The sequence below is a fragment of the Oncorhynchus gorbuscha genome, linkage group LG12 (genome assembly GCF_021184085.1).
Source record: "Oncorhynchus gorbuscha isolate QuinsamMale2020 ecotype Even-year linkage group LG12, OgorEven_v1.0, whole genome shotgun sequence".
Classification (NCBI taxonomy): Eukaryota; Metazoa; Chordata; class Actinopteri; order Salmoniformes; family Salmonidae; genus Oncorhynchus; species Oncorhynchus gorbuscha.
The window spans coordinates 22,121,702-22,145,233 of NC_060184.1; the positions used below are offsets into that span (position 1 = coordinate 22,121,702).

At 41.8% G+C, this 23,532-nt stretch overlaps 1 protein-coding gene across 1 annotated transcript in view; it reads right to left on the bottom strand.

Moving 5' to 3' along the window:
• LOC123990707 (band 4.1-like protein 2) overlaps window positions 1–23,532 on the bottom strand; it is a 63,399-nt gene that overhangs the window by 29,626 nt on the left and 10,241 nt on the right. Inside the window, 2 exon segments of the mRNA XM_046291476.1 lie at window positions 1,260–1,302; window positions 4,332–4,433. Of these exon segments, the coding sequence (XP_046147432.1) occupies window positions 1,260–1,302; window positions 4,332–4,433 (145 nt within the window).

The window sequence follows — 23,532 nt, forward strand, 5'->3', positions numbered from 1 at the left end:
TAAAACAACACTGACCATCTCTTGTTAAGATGGTTAACGTAAGAGAGAACAATGGCTAAGCATGGTCTTACACTTGCAGTGCTCCACCAACCACAAGGATGCTCGGCACCGGAACATTCCAGACAGTCCAGTGATTGGCAGATAGTAGGTTGACAAGCATGTCAAACCCTACAAACACTGGGTACTGGTAAGTACAACACAACAAATAAACAGCATAACACAGCTGTCTGCGCAGGTCGCTACAAAAAGTTTAGCTGCCATTGCCAATAATACATTTTTGCAAACAATAACTTTATGCCCACCGTTGTTGATTTCAAGCATATAGCCTACAGGCACATAGCCTATGCAGGCAACAGCTGGGAAACCCGAGGAACTTTGTTCAAGAGAGAATATTGTTAAGCAGAAAGATTGAGACTAGCTTTAATTTAATTCACGTTATCTGCTGTCACTTCAACAAGCAACTGAACACATTGACTGTAAAATCCACCCCTCCAAAGAAAGCATGGTTTCGTGGCTTCTCCGAGACGCCACCCGATCTGTGATCGGATCCACAGCCGAAGCATGAACAGCCGAAGCATGAACCAGGCAGGGGTACAACACATGAAGCAGCCTTGACTGTTGCATCTTTCAGAGGGAGGATCCCATTCCCTTTCTCTCCCCTGAAGGAGGGACCAGACCAGCCCAGCGACTCTGAACATGATGCAAACGGATACATCAAGTTAAGGAGAGAGAAAGAGGCCAGTTTTGGGCCGCTGTAGACTAACACATCCCAGGCCCTGGACAGGAAAGTACCTCCGCTCGGAGCTGCCGTTCCCATGGCTAGAGTGAATTCCCTCTGTGTGTTTATAAACGCCTGGTCGTTGTTACTGGCAGTGCTCTGGAAGTATCAGACTGGGGATGGGTGAGCAGCCTCCCCACACCAAACACACATCATCACAAACACATCCCCCCAGACCCATCCAGAATTACTGCAATCCAGTTACCAGATGTGAAAAGAGCATGTCACTCCAGGAGACAATAAATAACGTATCTGCTCAAGAGTAAATGTCAACAGTAACATTAGTTATTAGTTCTACTGGAATAGACTTGGGGGATAGAGTGATCAGGGTGCTTTAGGAGAAATTATAGGGTATAGTGTGGAAGTCTTTCTTGAGGTTGGTATGTACAGTAAAGCCAATTGGTGTGAACTCCGGTGGCCATGTTACTTAATGAGACACTTCATACAGAAAGTTTCAAAAGGTTAAAAAGCCACAACTTACTGCAGATCTGACGTTTGATCTCCTTTGTAGGGTCCAGCCAGCACTATAGAAGAGAAACAAAGGAGATATTAGCTTTGGTATTAACAAGTATGCAGAAATTTTAACAGTATCAAACTTCTACCAATTAATCACAGACTTCAAATTTTCCCTGTTGAGTAACCATGGTGATTGGCAACATGTTAGAATAATGAGATGGGATTTTGATTGTAAAGGCATTCATATTGCAATTAACTACTTGGCCAGACTATACCACCTAAACATAGAACACTGTGCCGTTTCTAATCCAAATACACTAGGACCTCATTTTATTTCCCTTCTCAGGTACTTTAGTAGATCAGGTATGTCAAGAAAAGTAGAATCAAACAAGACAGAAGGTAGCATTTTGCACAGAGCTACTGTAAAGAGCATAACTCTCAATTTAGCACCAGTCCAGACCACAGACAACAAAACTAGCCATGGTGGTCATTACTGGTCTGATCCCTGAACTTCAGCACACCACTTTCATATAAACAAACACACATGATGAAAACACTTCCACTAAACTACACAGCCTAGCCTCTTCCCTCATCTCCACACTCCACCCCCGTGGCTAGCCTACAGTTTCCAGTTCAAAGTGGAACAAAAGACAGCATTTACCCACTGCAAATATGCTAATCTCTCCCAAAAGTCTCCCTCACAGAATGATCTGGAGCCTACAGAGACAGTGGAGCGTGTTGACTGTCATTAACTTCTCTAGGGTAGGGTCAGCATTGGGAATTTTGGATGAAAAGTGTAACCAAATTAAACTGCCTGCTACTCTGCCATAAAAGCTAGAATATGCATATAAGATTTGGATAGAAAACACTGAAGTTTCTAAAACTGTTTGAATGATGAATGATGGGCGGCAGAACTCATATGGCAGGCAAAAACCTGAGGAAAATCCAACCAGGAAGTGGAAAATCTGAGGTTTGTAGTTTAAACTCTTGTCCTATAGAATACACAGTGTCTATGGGGTCATGTTGCACTTCCTAAGGCTTCCACTAGATGTCAACAGTCTTTAGAACCTTGTTTGATGCTTCTACTGTGATGTGGGGGCAAATGAGAGGGGAATGAGTCAGAGGTCTGCCAGCAGCCACGAGCTCAGTCTCGCACGTTCACGTGAGAGCGACCTGCATTCCATTGAAGACAAAGGAATTCTCCGGTTGGAACATTATTGAAGATTTATGTTAAAAACACCCTAAAGATTGATTCTATACATCGTTTGACATGTTTCTACGGACTGTAACGGAACTTTTGGACTTTGTCTGCTCGTGCGTCATGAAGCTGGATTACTGGGCTGAACGTGCTAACAACAAGGAGGATTTTGGACATAAATGGACATTATCAAACAAAACAAACATTTGTTGTGGAACTGGGATTCCTGGGAGTGCATTCTGATGAAGATCAAGGGTAAGTGAACATTTATAATGCTATTTCTGACTTTGTTGACTCAAACATGGCAGATATCAATTTGGATTGATTTGTCGTCTGAGCGCCGTACTCATGGTTTGTTTGTTTTAAATCTGACACAGCGGTTGCATTAAGGAGAAGTATATCTTTAATTCTGTAAATAACACTTGTATCGTTTATCAATGTTTATTATGAGTATTTCTGTAAATTGATGTGGCTCTCTGCAAAATCACCAGATGTTCTGGAACTACTGAATCTAACGCGCCAATGTAAACTCCGATTTACTTTACCGAACATACATGCATTATGTAACATGAAGTCCTAAGAGTGTCATCTGATGGAGAGCAAAGGTTAGTGATTAATTTGATCTATATTTCCACTTTTTGTGACTCCTCTCTTTGGCTGGAAAAATGGCTGTGTTTTTCTGTGATTTGGCTCTGACCTTAATCATTCGGTTTGCTTTTGTCGTAAAGCCTTTTTGAAATCGGACACTGGCTGGATTTACAACAAGTGTATCTTTAGAATGGTGTAAAATACATGTATGTTTGAGGTATTTTAATTATGGGACTTCTGTTTTGAATTTGGCGCCCTGCAGTTTCACTGGCGGGACGCTACCGTACCACGTACCCTAGAGAGGTTAAGCTCCAATTACAGTGTGCAGGGGAGAGTTCAACATTCAGGCCCAAAGCCGTAAGATGTGAGAAGGATACAGTCTGAACAAGGCCTGGGTTCAATTACCACTTGAAATAATTTCAAATACTTTAGGTGTGCCTGATTGATTGGCTGTTGCAATGGAACCAATATAAGTCCCAAAAGTGCAATTAAAATAGTATTTGAACCAGTGTTGGGATCAATTCCATTTCAATTCAGGAAGTACACTGAAATTACAAATTCGGCCTAACCGCAATGCTTTTCAATTAGAAACATTTTGAATTGGAATTTGGTTTACTTTCTGAATTCAAATTAAAATTGATCCCAACCCTGATTTGAATCCAGGTCTTCTGTGAACCAGTCCTGCTTGGCAGCAGGCAAGAGCAGAGTCAGATTGGACTGAAGTTTGTGAGAGGAGCCTCGTTTGTCTTGAACCAGTGATATTACAGCCCTCTCCAATAAACAGTGTCGACACAGATATGGAAAATAACTAATGTTATTCCCTGGAAGCATATCTGGGTTATCTGGAGGTTTACTGCACACTTCAGACATCCTGTGAGGATGGAGTGGACTTAAAGTACTTCCCTGTGTTTCATCATCCATCACAGGCCTTTGTTAAAATGACCAATTATATGGTCTATCAGGCCCGCTGAAGGTTTAGAATGTCTAAAGAGCGCATATTGATCTTGAGGAATATTATGTGGTATCAAAGTCAAGCCATTGGTCATTGTTGCTATTGTAGCAGAGAAACAATATAAAACGTTTAGGACATAATTGCAAAAACATCTGTGCCATTAGGTGAGAAGGATATATCATACATTTTATGAAGTAGTTATGCCTGAAGTAGTACTGGTACTTCAGAAACAAAACATACAAAAAAATGGATTGGAAAGCTTTATGTACAAGAGGAGTTTGTATTTTGTAACGCGTTTGCTGTTCTGGAAAAGCCTCTTACTGTACAAGAATGTGGTACAAAGAAACAAACAACTTTACCATCTGGTCAGCGTTTTTGTAACTCAACCCAAAGTAGTCCTTCTCCAGTAGGTTCAGGGCTTCACACACTTTGAAAAACAGGTACTGGCCTTTGGCCCGTTTCTACAGAGAGGGAAGAACAAAGAGAAGAGAATGAAAAACATTACATTAATCATCAATTCGAAAGAACAGTTGACATTTAGAAATAACGACCTACAACCGCAGCGAGGCAGATTATTTTGAGAACTAGACTCGGGATACATTTCTACCACCCATCATTCCTCATGCATTTCATTTAACAGAAAACACCCTTACAAAACATAAATGACAAAACCTTAAATTACACAATCTTTCACAGTTCGTTAATACAGGGTTAATTTACGTGGAGTTGAATATATGTGGCTCATGAATGCAACAGCTGTAATGGTTGTGTGTGGAAAGTGTCAGAAACTCTAGAGAATGCACTCCCCCGGGGCATCTCTGGGGTGTGAGGTGATATTTGCCCTACAGACAGACAAACGTGCAGTTTGGGACAGCTTGGCAGCTCTCTTCAACTGGTCCTGTATTCACCTGCACATCAGAACTAGACAGTATGGGCATTAGAGAAAAATCCCCACAAAAGCCCATGAACTGCGTGATCACTGCATATTGGTCCTTTGACGCTTGTGGAATGAGGGAGAAATTTGAGATGAATTGCAGTGTGGACAAAGGGGACAAACTACCTCCCCGGGGTAACACATTGCGCCTCAGGCGGCAGTAACAATAACCATAAAAAGTTCACAAAGGACAATGACACTGCATTCTAGACAGAGGGGGATGGGGGGGATAAAGAATGCTGTGCATTTGTGTTTCTCCTCCTTGGGAAGGTCGAGACATTGAAGATATGCTGGTATCAGCCACTTCAGAGAAAGACACTTGAGGCTTTTTGAATGTCACTTAATTTCCCCTCTCTCTGACAACATACACTGTTACATTAGATAGTATGTTGTGTGTGTGTGTAGACTATCTGCTGGGAGGCAGCAACATGCTGGTAGCCAGAGGAGTGCAGCCCTGAGACACAACTCAGAATCTACTGGTGCCAAATTGTATGTCTAAGGTTTTGCCTTCGGTTTCAAATAAACATCTTTACACATGACCTTGCATCTTCTGCCATGGCACGTCCCTCTGAGCTACATATTGATCAATCAGAACAGGAACTCAGTTGATTTTTAATTTACATTGTAAATAATATTTTGTTTTTAATTAACTTGTCTGGATAGATAAGTTCAATAAAATAAACAAGGCTGATGGTGAAGACAAATGTTCAGGGCCAGCTCTTTCCACTACTAAAGCACTTCCTAGTGCTGACTGGTCAACAGTCATGAAGTATTGTGGGCACAGAACAAAATGGATTTTACACATGTGTACTATTGATCATGCAGAAGCCATTGCCTTGGTGTGCATTAGGCAGCACTGTAAAAAATAACAAAACAATGTCCGTTTGCCCATTAGGCAAGAGATTTCAGATGCTTCAAATTGAATCTTGGGTTACAGTACAAATGCAATGGAACCGTCTGCGCCCTGGGCTGATAATTGTGCCTGAGAGAGAGACTGCAGCACAAGCAGACTAGTCCTGATATGAATTACTGCCTCCTGCTCAGTGTCATGTAATTCCCAATGAAATATGTTTGATGGCAACATCTCATTGGAACGAGAAAAGCAACCCAATCTCATTGGTAGGTGTAACAGTACAGAGCCACAGACAAAAGGCTTCATAAAACGTCAGGTCATACACTGTATATTCCATCCAAATAGGCTAACACAGCCTTAAAAAAAAAGGTTTTAAATCACAGAGCTATTTATGCTATGTTCACCTGGAGGTGAGGTAAACACACATGACCCTAATCCCCATGGTGTTGGTGAGAGAGAGATGCTCCTTCCTGAGGGCTGTCGTAACCAGGACAATGCTCCATGGAAACAAAATTATGCATGAGAGGCAGATCATCCACTATGGGTCTCTATGGACTGAAGCCATCTGTCAAAAAGGTGTAGCTAGGCCTATGCTATGCTAGCGAACTACTAGCTTGCCTCATTAGGTTTCTTCCATTGGCCAGCACGCTACAGTCATTAACATGCTAACAGAGGGCACTTCAGCCACGGAAGGAGCATAGAGCATTAGTATTACCTCATTTGCAATCACAAGTCAAGCGAGTTTGCATATGTTTTACATCAGTATTTGTGTGTACATTCCCTATATATGCGCACCAAGCTTACAAAGGGTGTATACAAAGCACCAGAAATCTTTGGAAACAAAGTCACGCTTTGGCATATTACAGTAAATGAGTGGTCGAATTATGAATGCTAGCGAGTTGCCCTGAAAACACACTGAAAGTTCAATAATGCAGCGGTGCAGGAGATGATGCATAGAGTAACACAGTGGCACAGCCAACAATACACCAAGTGAGGAGGACTAGCAGGCTAAGTGGAGATGGGTTAGTGCTGGGTGCATTACTGCAGCCTAATTGAAATTGGCAGGTTGGAACAAGCAAAAGGCCTGGGCTGTCTGCTAAGGATTTAACAGAGCACATGGTTAAGGGTAGGAAGCAGTTTTTACTCAAAAAGTAACACAGTGAGGTGAATGACTTAGTAACGTAGTTGTAGTCACGCTCGTTACCTATAATCACAGTTATTTTGTAAACATTGTTTTAGCAACGGTAATTTTTTAAATATTTATAATATTTGATAGTTACATATTGGGATATTATTTAACATATCGCAATATTTCAATGACTGATCAAAACAAATTCTCTCATTGCTCTCTCGTCTCTGTGCAGCAGATACTTTGAGGTCTGGGGACTGTGCAGGCCACTCAAGTAAAATGAACTCGCTGTCATCTTGCAGGTGATGATTTTCCACTCAATTGTCCAGTGTTGGTGATCACGTTCCCACTGGAGGTGCTTCTTGTTTTTAGCTGATAGTAGTAGAACACAGGTGGTCGTCTGCTGCAATAGCCCATTCGTAACAAGGTTCGACGAGTTCTGAGATGCTGTTCTGCACTCCACTGTTGTACTGCACCATTATTTGTGGCCCACCTGTTAGCTTGCACAATTCTTGCCATTCACCTTCCAGCTCTCTCAATGAGCTGTTTACGCCCACAGGACTGCTGCTAACTAGACATTTTTTGGGTGTCGCACTATTTTTTAGTAAACGTGAAAAACCCAGGAGGGTGGCCATTTCTGAGATACTGGATCCAGCGCACTGGGCACCGACGGTCATACCACGCACAAAGACACTTAGAATGGGCAAAACCAATAACCTAACGTTCAATTGAACAGTAACGGAATGCCTCATTGCCTGCCTCTCACGGTCTGTAGGAGCAATCCATTTTTGTGAATGGGGTGGTGTACCTAATAAACTAGCTGGTGAGTGAATATTGTGAGCAATATGTTTGGAACATCGAATCGCAATACATTCGATGTTTTACTCAAGTAGGCCTACACATTGTCCTACTAAACAAATGACAGATTTGGCCCAAAATCTAGGCCTCTTTAAACACTGGATTTTCTACTCATTTGGCTTTATGGGAGCATTCCTGATGGTCTGGATATTGTTTTGCAATCAGAGAAGGGACGGTTCCATCTCTGGGGAATTAGAGACAGGGTGGGAGAGAGGAACAGAGTGGGGGAGAGACAGAGGGGAGTATGTGACGCCGTCTGTCCATGGCTGGAAGAACCCTGATATCCAGATGCAGTTTTATAATTTCCCATAGGCTTTTAGAGAATCAGCTGTAAAAAAAAACCTCCACCTCTTCTCCAACACGATGAGAATTAAATTCACACATTCAAACATCTAGAAAATCGTGGGGCAAGGAGAGAATGTGACAGACAATAACTCAGACACCCTTAAAAGGCTTTTTGTTTCTATCTGCAGAGAAGTGTGTTGTGTGATGGTGAGGCTGGTCTCTCTGGCTCCCCAGAGCTCTGGGTTGTTACAGCAGATTAGACTCAAATGTATCCATCGGGACTGGAGCCCTAATGCTCGATGAGCTGGACGGATAAATAATGCAGGAGGAGTCTAGCCAAGCAAAGTGCAGTGGAGGGAACAATGTACTGCACAGAGTCACACCACTGGCTGAAGAGGAGAGGACAGTGTTGCTGCACTCACAGACTGTGCCTCTCCTCTCTAATGAGCCCCAGACTCTATTACTGTTTGTTGACACAACATATTACAGTTTCATCACTTTTGCAAGGCACTCACAACGCAAGGGAAAATACTATGCGTGAGGACAAGGATATACTGTACCCTGAGTTGCAGGGCTTTGTCAGAGTGATTGAGAATCATGCGTTATGTAGTGTGACAGTATCAGAGCACGGTGTTTCTATGATAGCTTATGCATTAGACTCTAGCTCTCTCGCTGGTACTACAAAGTGAACGGAGATTCATTTATAGGCTAGTACTCTTTAGATATGCATGAATATTATTTTCCAGTACACAGACATTACAGAAGGGGTTGATTGAAGGAAGATCAATAAAGTAGGAGACAGGAGAATGAAGGATAGGATAATCAGAGACGTAGTCATTAACCTGTGGCCCAGTGGCACCTCATGCCCATCCCACCAGTGGATCCACCCTGAAGCCCAGACCCCCAGAGGAGAGAGGAAAAGGAAAGTGGGAAGGAGGAGAAAGGGGGGAGGGCGCCGCCGAGGCTGCAGTCTCCTAGAGACGCCTCAATGCCCCACTGAGTTCTAATGGGCTCGGTCTGCCTGGCCTGGGTGCTACACAGCCCAGCAGAGACAGGGAGGGCGGGTAGAGAAACCCGGAGAGCCTCAGAGTTCCAGCAGGTTCCATTTTGCACTGGTTTCAGGTTAACTTCTCAGGGTAGAGAGATTAGAGAGTACCTTGGTGTCAGTGAGAGAGTAAACTCAGGCTGTGCTATAGTGTTTTTAAGAGTTATATCACTCATTTTGCATTGACATTAGCTTGCAGTTGAGTGATGACTAAGGAACTAAACAACAATGAGAAGAGCAGCCTATAAATCATTTTTACAACGGGAGACCGTTGAGAATGTCTGAAGCGACCCTAGTGTGGTAACATGACACATGCAATTGTTTTCCACTGAGGGTTAGTGTTGGCGTTTGCTTTGCTTCTCCCAAAAATGAAGGTTAATCTCTGGAATGCTTTCTTGTCCTCATTTATTTTCTAAACGCTCCCAGATAGATGTAATTCCTCCACTGCAGTCTCATTATAAATTTGCCACTGTCTTCTGGCTGAATACTCTCCAACAATGGCATGTACTGATGCCTCAGCTTTTCTGAAACTGCGAACAAAGCTGTCTGTTCAAACAGTACTGTGCAATTAGTGTTGGACCCCATTCACAAACCATACCTCCATCGCAAACGCATGTTCAGCGGCCCTGGGATCCACCATTAACACTGTCGATCACACAGTTCAACCCTCTCTAGCCTCTGGGATATTAAAATGACTATCCTACACATGAATAACCAATGAGACAGTCAAAAGCAATACCATAACAGATCAGAGCCTGGTGAGGTAGACTTCCGCAACCAACTAGCTTTAACACTTGACTTGTAATTATGAATAAAGCAGCTCCATCTATCCTACGGAGTGGATCATTGGATCACTGCCCTCTGTCACTTCCTCCTCTTCCTAGTCCTTTAGCAGAGGATATGATGACTGGTTATGACTTTGCAGTCAGGGAGGGTTGGTTTGCCACGTGTCTGCGGGGGACAGCATATGCTATAGCTTTAATCAGTGGGGGGCTCAGAACCCCCCGCTAATCTGCGCTGCCCGTGGTTGGCTTCAGAGAACCAGACAAGCCCCCGCCATCCACCCTGCTTTTACCCCAGCCAGGCCCTGGGGCTTGGGCAGGGGTGTCGCCCCAATCCCTCCAACGTCCAGGTCGGATTAAGGGCCGGCCCTCTCAATCAGCTCATTGGCTGATCTTTTACCCACTTCCATCAGTACGAGCGCTTACCCCAGTAGTGGAAAACATAAGTGGTTCCCAAATTGCAAGATTTGCAAGAAAATTTGCTTTAAAACTGCAAAATTGTCTTTGCACCGCCGACAAAACAAAGAGTTGCAGGACAAAAACCTGCAAAATGTTCTCTCCACCAACAAGAGGAGTGAACAGTTTGGGTCATGTACAATGCGCAAGAAGATGTGGGGCACACTCGCAAGATGTTCCCCAATGTTGGAATGGGGACCCGAGTGAAAAGGTTTGGGAACCTGTGCATTGCACCGCATTACTCCCACCCATACTCAGGCTTCATGTGCATCCGAGGACAAGAGAGAGAGGGCATCCAGCCCTCCACCAGACACAGGCCCAGTCCAATGAGCTCCCAGCCCTAGACACACAACACTGGTCATTACACAGCCAAACCAGATGATAGCCCACATCATTAAAACCCATGGAAGAAGCCAAATGGAGCCAGACTTAAAAATGTGAGCTAAGGTCCAATGTAGTGAAAGCCAATTCACCTGTACAGTACCAGTCAAAAGTTGAGACACCTACTCATTCAAGGGTTTTTCTTTATTTTTTAAAACTATTTTCTACATTGTAGAATAATAGTGAAGACATCAGAACTATGTAATAACACATACAGTTCAAGTCAGAAGTTCACATAGGTTAGTCATTAAACCTTGTTTTTCCAACTATGCCAAAAATGTATTTTGGCAAGCTGTTTAGGATATCTACTTCGTGCATGACAAGTAATTTTTCCCACAGACATTAATTCACTGTATCACAATTCCAGTGGGTCAGAAGTTAACATTCACTAACTTAACTGTGCCTTTAAACAGCTTGGACAATTCCAGAAAATGATGTCATGGCTTTAGAAGCTTCTGATAGGTTAATTGACATCATTTGAGTCAATTGGAGGTGTACCTGTGGATGTATTTTAAGGCTTACCTCTCAGGAAGGAGACGTGTTCTGTCTCCTAGAGATGAATGTACTTTGGTGCGAAAAGTGTAAATCAATCCCAGAACAACAGCAAAGGACCGTGTGAAGATGCTGGAGGAAACAGTTATAAAAGTATCTATATCCACAGTAAACCGAGTCCTATATCGACATAACCTGAAAGGCCGCTCAGCAAGGAAAAAGCCACTGCAACAAAACCGCCATAAAATGCCAGACTACGGTTTGAAATTGCACATGGGGACAAAGATAGGACATTTCTCCAAAAAGTACGCTGGACTGATGACACAAAAATAGACCTGTTTGGCCATAATGACCATTGTTATGTTTGGAGGAAAAAGGGGAAGGCTTGCAAGCCGAAGAACACCGTCCCAACCGTGAAGCACGGGGGTGGCAGCACCACGTTGTAGGGGTGCTTTGCTGCAGGAAGGACTGGTGCACTTCACAAAATAAATAGCATCATGAGAACAGAAAATTAAGTAGATATATTGAAGCAACATCAAGACATCAGCCAGGAAGTTAAAGCTTGGTCACAAATGGGTCTTCCAAATGGACTATGACCCCAAGCATACTTCCAAAGTTGTGGAAAAATGGCTTAAGGACAACAAAGTCAAGGTATTGGAGTGGCCATCACAAAGCCCTGACCTCAATCCTATAGAAAACTTGTGGGCAGAACTGAAAAAGCATATGCGAGAAAGGAGGCCTACAAACCTGACCGTTACACCAGCTCTGTCAGGAGGAATGGGCCAAAATTCACCCAACTTATTGTGGGAAGCTTGTGGAAGGCTACCCAAAATGTTTGACCCAAGTGAAAGAATTTAAAGGCAATGCTATCAAATACTAATTGAGTGTATGTAAACTTCTGACTCACTGCGAATGTGATGAAAGAAATAAAAGCTGAAATAAATCAATCACTCTATTATTCTGACATTTCACATTCTTAAAATAAAGTGGTGAACCTTACTGACCTAAGACAGGGACTTTTTACTAGGATTAAATGTCTGGAACTGTGAAAAACTGAGTTTAAATGTATTTGGCTAAGTAAACTTCCGACTTCAACTGTATGGACCACAACAAATGTGTTAACCAAAACAAAATGTAGTTTTGATTTTAGATTCTTCAAAGTAGCCACCCTTTGCTTTGACGACAGCTTTGCACTCACTCAACCAGCTTCAAGAGGAATGCCTGGATGTGTGTTTTGGATCTTTGTCCTTTTGAGAAAAAAATGACAGTGGGCCTACGAGCAAACCAGCGCTGCAGAATGCTGTGGTGGCCATGCTGGTTAAGTGTGCCTTGAAATCTAAATAAAATCAGACCGTGTCACCAGCAAAGCACCATCACACCACCTCCATGCTTCACGGTGGGAACCACACATGCAGAGATCATCCGTTCACCTACTCCGTCTCACAAAGACATGGCGGTTGAAACCAAAAATTGGGACACATTTCCATCTAATGTCCATTGCTCATATTTCTTGGCTGACGCAAGTCTCTTCTTCTTATTGGTGTCCTTTAGTAGTGTTTTCTTTGCAGAAATTCGACCATGAAGGCCTTAGCCATGCAGTCTCCTTTGAACAGTTGATGTTGAGATGCGTCCGTTACTTGAAATCTGAAGCATTTATTTGGGCTGCAATTTCTGAGGCTGGTAACTCTAAATGAACTTATCCTCTGCACCAGAGGTAACTCTGGGACTTCCTTTCCTGTTTGCCCCTGCACTTGAAGAAACTTACAAAGTTCTTGTAATTTTCCAGATGAACTGACCTTCATGTCTTAAAGTATTGATGAACTATCATTTGTCTTTGCTTGTTTGAGCTGTCATTTGTAATAGACTTGTTTTTCTTACCAAATAGGGCTATCTTCTGTATGCCACTCCTACCTTGTCACAACTTACTGGCTCAAACGCAATAAGAAATTCCACAAATTAACTTAAGACATCTGTTATGTGACAACCTCATGAAGCCTGTTGAGAGAATGCCAAGAGTGTGCCAAGCTGTCAATCAAGGGAAAGGGTGGCTACTTTGAAGAATCTCAAATATAATTTCATTTGTTGAACACTTTGTTTACTACATGATTTCATGAGTGTTATTTCATAGTTTTGATGTCTTCACTATTGTTCTACAAATGTAGAAAATAGTAAAAATAAAGAAAAACCCTTGAATGAGTAGGTGTCCAAACTTTTGACTGGTACTGTATACTGACATTACAATAACGAGTAAAACCATCTGATATGTGGAGCTGGAGAAACAATACATGAGCTCAAACGGAGAGAGAGAAAAAAGACTTGACTGATTTGAGATGCAGGCTAGAGTGGTATAGAATTCAGCCACAAACCTGTCCAATAATAACAGCTATACCCCATGCAGAGACGATGAAAGCCATTTAGTGAGCCAAGACTGACTGCCTTGATGTGTTCAGCCTCTATCCTACCTCTTACAGGGCACACCAGAATTTACTAAGCAACCATGCTAATGATTACCTGGCTCAAGACCAAAAATGAAATAACCATAATTTATAGCATTCCAGAGATGGTCCTAAATCAACAATAAATCCTTTAACCCAGCTGAGATTTAGACCTACCAAATATAGTATTAGCAACGTCACACTATTAGCAACATTGTCATGGTCCCTGAGAGAAGCAGAGTCAGCAAAACGGTTAAATCTCATCTCCCTGATGTTAGTCTCTGTGCACTCCTCTCCCTGCTGTGTCCTATTTTTATACAATTTTACTTTTAGTTTTTTCTAACTTATTTGAATAAAACAAAATATGTTGCCGTTTGTCCAATAAATCATAAAAATAGTATACTGGTTGAAGTTTACAGCACACTAATCTTTATTATGTAAAATATTGCCTGGACATGTTTCTCGTTACATTTAAGACTTTTTGAAGTTGCTGTAAACACTAATCGTTTATTTTTTAAATGTTTAAAAATGACCCACGAATCTAGAGAAAAAGTTCAATTTAATTTCTTCAATTAAATGCCTTCAAAACGAGAATCTTATTTTCAAACGCCCCCTTTACAATGCTTCACCTTCTCATTAGCGAAATTACTAAAAAGCTCAAAATGGGAAAAAAAAAACTCAGAACCATTACCTTAATGGAAAAAAATAAAAAATAATAATAATAATTTCTAAGCAGAAAGAAATATGCAAATTGGCGCCCATAAAAACCGATTTCCGATTGCTATGAAAACTTGAAAATCGGCCCTAATTAAATCGGCCATTCCGATTAAATCGGTCAACCTCTAGTCACTATAGTACCTTGTTCGAATCCAGGCTGGATCACAACTGTCCGTGATTGGGAGTGACATAGGGTGGCACACAATTGGCTCAGCGTACTTCTTAATTGGCTTGCCTAGATAAATAAAATGTAATGTGAACCTTAAACCTCGAGACTCTGGGGGCAGTATTTCATTTTTGGATAAAAAACGTTCCCGTTTTAAACAAGATATTTTGTCACGAAAAGATGCTCGACTATGCATATAATTGACAGCTTTGGAAAGAAAACACTGACGTTTCCAAAACTGCAAAGATATTATCTGTGAGTGCCACAGAACTGATGCTACAGGCGAAACCAAGATGAAACTTCAAACAGGAAGTGAGACAGATTTGAGGCGCTGTGTTACAATGTCTCCTTATATGGCTGTGAATGCGCCAGGAACGAGCCTTCACTTTCTGTCGTTTCCCCAAGGTGTCTGCAGCATTGTGACGTATTTGTAGGCATATCATTGGAAGATTGACCATAGACTACATTTACCAGGTGTCCGCCTGGTGTCCTCCGTCGAAATTGGTGCGTAATCTCCAGCTGCAAATATTTTTCCATGTGATTCAGAGGAGAAACCAAACTTCCACTAATGATATATCATCGAATAGATATGTGAAAAACACTGAGGATTAATTCTAAACAACGTTTGCCATGTTTGTCGATATTATGGACTTAATTTGGAAAAAAGCTTGGCGTTTTGATGACTGAATTTGTTTTTTTTTGTTAGCCAAACGTGATGAACAAAACAGAGCGATTTCTCCTAAACAAATAATCTTTCAGGAAAAACTGAACATTTGCTATCTAACTGAGAGTCTCCTCATTGAAAACATGCGAAGTTCTTCAAAGGTAAATTATTTTATTTGAATGCTTTTCTTGTTTTTGTGAAAATGTTGCCTGCTGAATGCTAGGCTTAATGCTATGCTAGCTATCAATACTCTTACACAAATGCTTGTTTTGCTATGGTTGAAAAGCATATTTTGAAAATCTGAGATGAGTGTTAACAAAAGGCTAAGCTTGAGAGCCAGTATATTTTTCATTTTCATGAATAGTTAACGTTGCGTTATGTTAATGAGCGTGAGGCTATGATTATGCTCCCGGTTACGGCATTGCTAGTTTCAAGAGGCAATAGGTGTGCTGTGCTGGTAGCTTTATTTACTAGGACCACTGCTCACACCTACTGTATAGATGTTTTGTAAAACAGTTATTTGATAAAGTAGGGGTTAAGAAATATGGGTGTATAAACCACCATCTGGAGTTAAGTAAACAACCCTGCCACTTAGAGGATGTGTACCTGTTTCAGCACTTACCTATACTATAGTTTGAGAACCCAAGACAGTTGTGTCAATGTCCCCAAATATTTAGATACTTTATAGGCATATCATGTTATGCCATGTGCCCATAGGATACCATTCAATTTAGATAGATACATACATTAGTGGTTACCCAAAATAAAATAAACATCCAAAAGTCCAATTCAAGGTAGAAAGGAGGAATTGGAGAAGTCAACAACAGAAGCTGTGATGTATTTTTGCTCACTATAATCCATTATACAAGATGCGAGTAGGTGAATGACGTCTCGATGTCAAGCTGGTATCTTCCTGCTGTCGAGGAAGACTTCAAAATAAATCAAATCTTATCTTTTTTTCCGGAGTGCTCCAACTCCTTTCTACTTCCATTTAATTCTTTGGTTGTTTTTATTGGTAAGCACTTCATGATTTTTGTCAAAGTTGTTGAGCACCCCACCATCCCTTTGATTGCTGAAGTGCAAAGGCCCACCAGAACTCACATCTAAAATACCTTAAGACCATACATAACCACTTCCTAACAAACTAAGTGGCTGTAAAGACAATATTTTTTTGGTTTTATATGCTTAAGTCCACTTTTGACATGGAAAATACATGCATGTACTTATAGTACTTATGCTAAAATAAGGGGTGATTTCTCAACTCTCTCAACCAGCTTCATGAGGTAGTCACCTGGAATGCATTTCAATTAACAGGTATGCCTTGTTAAAAGTAATTTGTGAAATTTCTTTCCTGAACCTGGACAAATCAGCTGGGCTAGACCATCTGGACCCTCTCTTTCTAAAATTATCCGCTGCCATTGTTGCAACCCCTATTACCAGTCTGTTCAACCTCTCATATAGTCTGAGATCCCTAAAGATTGGAAAGCTGCCGCGGTAATCCCCCTCTTTAAAAAGGGGGTGACACTCTAGACCCAAACTGTTATAGTCCTATATCCATCCTGCCTCTCTAAAAAGGTCTTCGAAAGCCAAGTCAACAAACAGATTACTGACCATTTCGAATCCCACCGTACCTTCTCCGCTGTGCAATCCGGTTTCCGAGCTGGTCACGGGTGCCCCTAAGCCATGAATAAAAGACAGTACTTTGCAGCTGTAATCAACCTGGCCAAGGCTCAGACCTGGCCAGACTCAATAGCCTTGGTTTCTCAAATGACTGCCTCACCTGGTTCACCAACTACTTCGCAGACAGAGTCCAGTGTGTCAAATCGGAGGGCCTGTTGTCCAGACCTCTGTCAGTCTATGGGGGTACCACAGGGTTCAATTCTCAGGCCCTCCGTATATATCAATGTCGCTCTTTCTGCAGGTGATTCCCTGATACCATTCTGTATACATCTGGCCCATTGGACACTTAACTTCTCTAGGGTAGGGGGCAGCATTTGGAATTTTGGATGAAAAGTGTGCCCAAACTAACTGCCTTCTACTCAGGTCCAGAAGATAGGATAGGCATATAATTGGACTGATTTGGCAGGCAAAAACCTGAGAAAAACCCATTCAGGGTTTGTAGTTTATTGTAGTTTGTTTGTTTGTAGTTTTCTATTCAATGCCATTACAGTATCCATTGCCTTAAGACTCAAATTGCAGTTCCTATGCCTTCCACTCGATCTCAGTCTTTATAAAATGTTTCAGGCGTGTATTCTGAAAAATAAGGGAGTAAGAGCAGTCTGAATGAGTGGACCCTGTTGTGTCAGAGCTTTTTCAGAGCTTTTTCAGAGCTTTTTCATTCGCGCGACCGAGAGAGAACCTTTCTTGTTTACCTTTTATATTGACTACGTTATTGTCCGGTTGAAATATTATCGATTATTTAGGCTAAAAACAACCTGAGGATTGAATATAAACATCGTTTGACATGTTTCTATGAACTTTACGGATACAATTTGGATTTTTTTGTCTGCCTGTTGTGACTGCATTTGAGCCTGTGGATTACTGAAGAAAACATGCAAACAGAGGTTTTCACATATACACTATCAAACAAAAGGAACATGTATTGAATAAATGAATGTCTTGAGTGCAACCATATGAAGATCAAAGGTAAGTGATTCATTTTCTCCATTTCTGACTTGTGTAACTCTTCTACTTGGCTGGTTACTGTTTGTAATGATTTGTCTTCTGGGCCATGTTCTCAAATAATTGTAAGGTATGCTTTCGCCGTAAAGCATTTTTGAAATTTTACAGTGGTTGGATTCACAAGAAGTTAATCTTTAAACCTATGTAAAATAGTTGTATCTTTCCTGAATTTTTATAATGAGTATTTCTGTATTTGGCGCTCTGCAATCTCACTGGAAGTTGGCCAGGTGGGACGCTAAAGTCCCACATAGCCTAGAGAGGTTAACACTTAAGCCTACCCCCTACTTTTTCGAACATTCTGTTTAAAATCGTGCAACATTTCAGCGTCCTGCTACTCATGCCAGGAATATAGTATATGCATATGATTAGTATGTGTGGATAGAAAACACTGACGTTTCTAAAAGTGGTTAAATCACGGCTGTGACTATAATATAACGTGTGTTTCATCGAAAAGCGGAAGAAAAACTGATTACCAAAATCTGGAAAATATATCAATGCGCCACTTGCATGTATTGTCTATCGGAAAGCAAATTACATGGGGCTGAGATTGCAAGTCCTACAGCTTCCACACGATGTCGCCAGTCTTGTCAATTGCCTGGGCTTTGTTTCTTGGTCAAACGAGTAAGAGAGAGCCCATTCCTTCCCGTCTCAGACAGGATGTTTGAGGAGAAATTTCCGAACATGATTTCAAGACGTGGAGCTATTGAATACACATCGCCCCATGATCAATTTGATAGATTATTAACATTTACTAATACCTAAAGTTGGATTACAAAAGTATTTCGAAGTGTTTTGTGAAAGTTTATCATCGACTGTAAATTTTAAAAAATGACGTTGCGTTTTAAAACGCTGTTTTTTTCCTGGATCACACACTCTTCGTAGATCGATATTTAAGGGTATTTATAGACCGATTTAATAATAAAAAAAGACCCAATAGTGATGTTTATGGGACATCTAGGAGTGCCAACAAAAGAAGATCGTCAAAGGTAATGAATGTTTTATATTTTATTTCTGCGTTTTGTGTAGCGCCGGCTATGCTAATTATTTTGTTTACGTCCCCTTCAGGTATTTCGGGGTGTTGCATGCTATCAGATAATAGCTTCTCATGCTTTCGCCGAAAAGCATTTTAAAAATCTGACTTGTTGGCTGGATTCACAACGAGTGTAGCTTTAATTCAGTACCCTGCATGTGTGTTTTAATGAACGTTTGAGTTTTAACGAGTGCTATTAGCATTTAGCGTAGCGCATTTGCATTTCCAGATGGCTAGATGAGACGCCTGCGTGTCTGGTGGGCTTAACAGGTTAACTAACCTCCAAACGAGCTTCAATCACAACACTCCTTCCGTGGCCTCCAACTGCTCATAAAAACGTTTGTAAAACCAAATGCATGCTTTTCAACCGTTCGCTGCCCGCACCCGCCTGCCCGACGAGCATCATTACCCTGGACGTTTCTGACCTAGAATATGTGGACAACTACCTAGGTGTCTGGTTAGACTGTAAACTCTCCTTCCAGACTCATTTTAAACATCTCCAATCAAAAATGAAATCTCGAATCTGCTTTCTATTTCGCAACAAAGCCTCCTTCACTCACACTGCCAAACTTACCCTAGCGATCCTCGACTTCGGCGACGTCATCTACAAAATAGTTTCCAACACTACTCAGCAAACTGGATGCACTCTATCGCAGTGCCATCTGTTTTGTTACCAAAGCCCCATATACCACCCACCACTGCGACCTGTATGCTCTAGTCGGCTGGCCCTTGCTACATATTAGTCGCCAGACCCACTGGCTCCAGGTCATCTAGAAGTCTACGCTAGGTAAAGCTCTGCCTTCTCAGCTCATTGGTCACGACAACAACACCCACCCGTAGCATGCGCTCCAGCAGGTATATCTCATTAGTCATCCCCAAATCCAACACCTTTGGCTGCCTTTCCTTCAAATTCTCTGCTGCAGTGACTGGAACGAATTGCAAAAATTGCTGAAGCTGGAGACTTCTAGTTCCCTTGCTAACTTTAAACATCAGCTATCGGAGAAGCTAACCGATCGCTGCAGCTGTACATAGTCCATCTGTAAATAGCCAGCCCAGTCTACCTACCTCATCCCCATAGTTTTTATTTACTGTTCTGCTCTTTTGCACACCGGTATCGCTACTTGCACATCATCGTCTGCTCATTTATCACTCCAGTGTTACTCTGCTAAATTGTAATTACTTTGCTACTATGGCCTATTTATTGCCTACCTCCTCACCCCATCTGCACACACTGTATATAGACTTTCTATTGTATTGACTGTACGCTTGTTTATTCCATGTGTACAGTGCCTTGCGAAAGTATTCGGCCCCCTTGAACTTTGCAACCTTCTGCCACATTTCAGGCTTCAAACATAAAGATAAAAAACTATTTTTTTTTGTGAAGAAACAACAAGTGGGACACAATCATGAAGTGGAACGACATTTATTGGATATTTCAAACTTTATTAACAAATCAAAAACTGAAAAATTGCCAAAGAGAGCAAAAAGAAATGACAGTTCATCATTACTTTAAAGACAAGGTCAGGCAATGCATAAAACCTCAAGTGCAGTTCCAAAAACCATCAAGTGCTATGATGAAAATTGCTCTCAGACCGCCACAGGAAAGGAAGACCCAGAGTTGCCTCTGCTACAGAGGATAAGTCCATTAGATACCATCCGCAGAAATCGGCAATTAACTGCACCTCAGATGATTGTAGCCCAAATAAATGCTAGAGTTCACGTAACACACATCAAAATCAACTGTTCAGAGGCAGTCTCCTCTGAACAGTTGATTTTAATGTGTGTTACTTGGGCTGTGAATTAGGCCTTCATGGTCAAATTGCTGTAAAGAAACCACTACTAAAAAGGACACCAATAATAAGAAGAGACTTGCTTGGGCCAAGAAACACAAGAAATGGATATTAGACTGGTTGAAATCTGTCCTTTGGTCTGATAATTCCAAACGAGATTTTTGGTTCCAACCGCCGTGTCTTTGTGAGACGCAGAGTAGGTGAATGGATGATCTCCACATGTGTGCTTCCCACCATAAAGCATAGAGGTGGTGTGATGGTGCTTTGCTGGTGACAAGGATTTATTTAGAATTCAAGGCACACTTAACCAGCATTGCTACCACAGCATTCTGCTGCAATAAACCAAGAAGGAGAGTGATGAGTCCTGCGTCAGAAGACCTGGCCTCCACAATCACCTGACCTCCACAATCACCTGACCTCAACCCAAATGAGATGGTTTGGGATGAGTTTGACTGCAGAGCGAAAGAAAAGCAGCCAACAAGTGCTCAGCATATGTGCCAAGAGTGTGCAAAGCTGTCATCAAGGCAAAGGGTGGCTACTTTGAAGAATCTAAAAATATATTTAGATTTGTATAACATTTTACTTGGTTACTTAGTTTTGATGTATTCACTATTATTCCACAATGTAGAAAATTGTACAAATAAAGAAAAATTGTTGAATGAGCAAGTGTCTCCAAACTTTTGACTGGTAGTGTATATAAAAAAAACAGATGTCACATTTAAATAAGTATTTTGACCCTTTAATCAGTACTTTGTTGAAGCACCTTTGGCAGCATTGAGTGTTCTTGGGTATGACGCTACACGCTGGATACACCTGTATTTGGAGTTTCTCACATTCTTCTCTGCAGATCCTCTCAAGCTCTGTCGGGTTGGATGGGGAACATTGCTGCACAGCTAGTTTTAAGTCTCTCCAGAGATGTTTAACCCGATCGAACACCTGGCCTCTGGCTGGGTCACTCAAGGACATTGAGACTTGTCCCGAAGCCCCTCCTGCGTTTAATTGGCTGTGTGCAACAGGTCGTTGTCCTGTTGGAAGGTGAACCTTCAACCCAGTCTGTGGTCCTGAGCAAGTTTTTATCAAGGATCTCTGTACTTCGCTCCATTCATCGTTCCCTCGATCCTGACTAGTCTACCAGTCCCTGCTGCTGAAAAACACCCCCACAGCTTGATGGTGCCACCACCATGCTTTACCATAGGGATGGTGCCAGGTTTCCTTCAGATGTGATGCTTGGCATTCAGGCTAGAGTCGAATATTGGTTTCATCAGACCAGAGAATCGTGTTTCTCATGGTCTGAGAGTCTTGGCAAACTCCAAGTGGGCTGTCATGTGCCTTTTACTGAGGAGTGGCTTCTGTCTGGCCACTACCATAAAGGCCTGATTGGTGGAGTGCTACAGAGATGGGAGAACTTTCCAGAAGGACAACCATCTCCACAGAGGAACTCTGGTCACTCTGACAGAGCTCCACCGGGTTTATGGTCACCTCCCTGACGAAGGCCCTTCTCCCCAGACTGCTCAGTTTGGCCAGGTGACGAGCTCTAAGGAGAGTCTAGGTGGTTCCAAACTTCTTCCATTTAAGAATGATGGAGGCCACTGTGTTCTAGGGGACCTCCAACGCCCCAGAAGTCTGTTGGTACCTTTCCCCAGATCTGTGCCGACACAATCCTGTCTCGGAGCTCTACGGACAATACCTTTGACCTCAAGGCTTGGTTTTTGCTCTGACATGTACTGTCAACTGTGGGACCTTAAATAGACAGGTGTGCCTTTCCAAATCATGTCCAATTAATTTAATTTACCACAGGTGGATTCCAATCAAGTTATAGATACCTCAAGGATGATCAATGGAAACAGGATGCATCTGAGCTCAATTTCAAGCCTCATAGCAAAGGGTCTGAATACTTGTGTAAATATGGTATGTTTCTTTTTAATACATTTGCAAACATTTCTACAAAGCTGTTTTTGCTTTGTCATTATGGGGTATTGTGTGTAGATTGCTGAGGATTTTTATTTAATCAATTCTCGAATAAGGCTGTAAAGTAACAAAATGTTACTAAATCTAAATCCTTTCCGAAGGCACTGTGTGTGAGTGAGATATATATATATAGTTGTTTGTTGTGAAATGCCAGTTTGGTGAGAATCATCCAGTCACCACCTGTCCTGTGTTTACAGGTTGATGTCCTGTTGAGGTCGTCTGCAGAAGCAGCAGCACATAGCAGAGAAGCTATAAATAGTCCCAGGGTCCACCGGTAGCATGGGGGGAAATAATGGGCCTGACATGAAAACCTGGCAATCTATCCAACAGGATTATACGTTACGCTCTCCTCTTCCTGCACTAAACAACATTATTGTAATGAGGCTCATCGAATAAGGAGAGGCTACAGTCAGTGCTGTGGACAGCTCCAATACATCCAGGGGATGGGTGCACTGCACTGTTTTCTCCTGGGACAATACTAAGTAAACATGACAATGGTTCTGAATCTTAGCGCAGACATACAACTCAGCCAGGGGTGTCAACCTCATTCCATGGAGGGCCTAGTGTCTGCTGGTTTTAAGTTTTTCCCTTTCAATTAAGACCTAGACCAGTGGTTTTATATTTTATTTCACAGTTCCTCTGTGGTTCCCAAATGGTGGGGCGCGCCCCGAGAAACTCAGTCCGGCTTTCAACTTACTCTTGAAAGTTGTAATTGGGTAGTGCATCATCTGTTTTCCTCGTCATGTTAGTCATTGTATACATTAGAGCTATTTAAAAACTTGTCAAATGTCCAAAATCAACTAGCCCATGTCAGCTAACATTTTTTAGCCCATAGATTGTTTTAATGTTCCGAGTCACTCAAATTTCACGAGACATGGCAAAATATATATAAT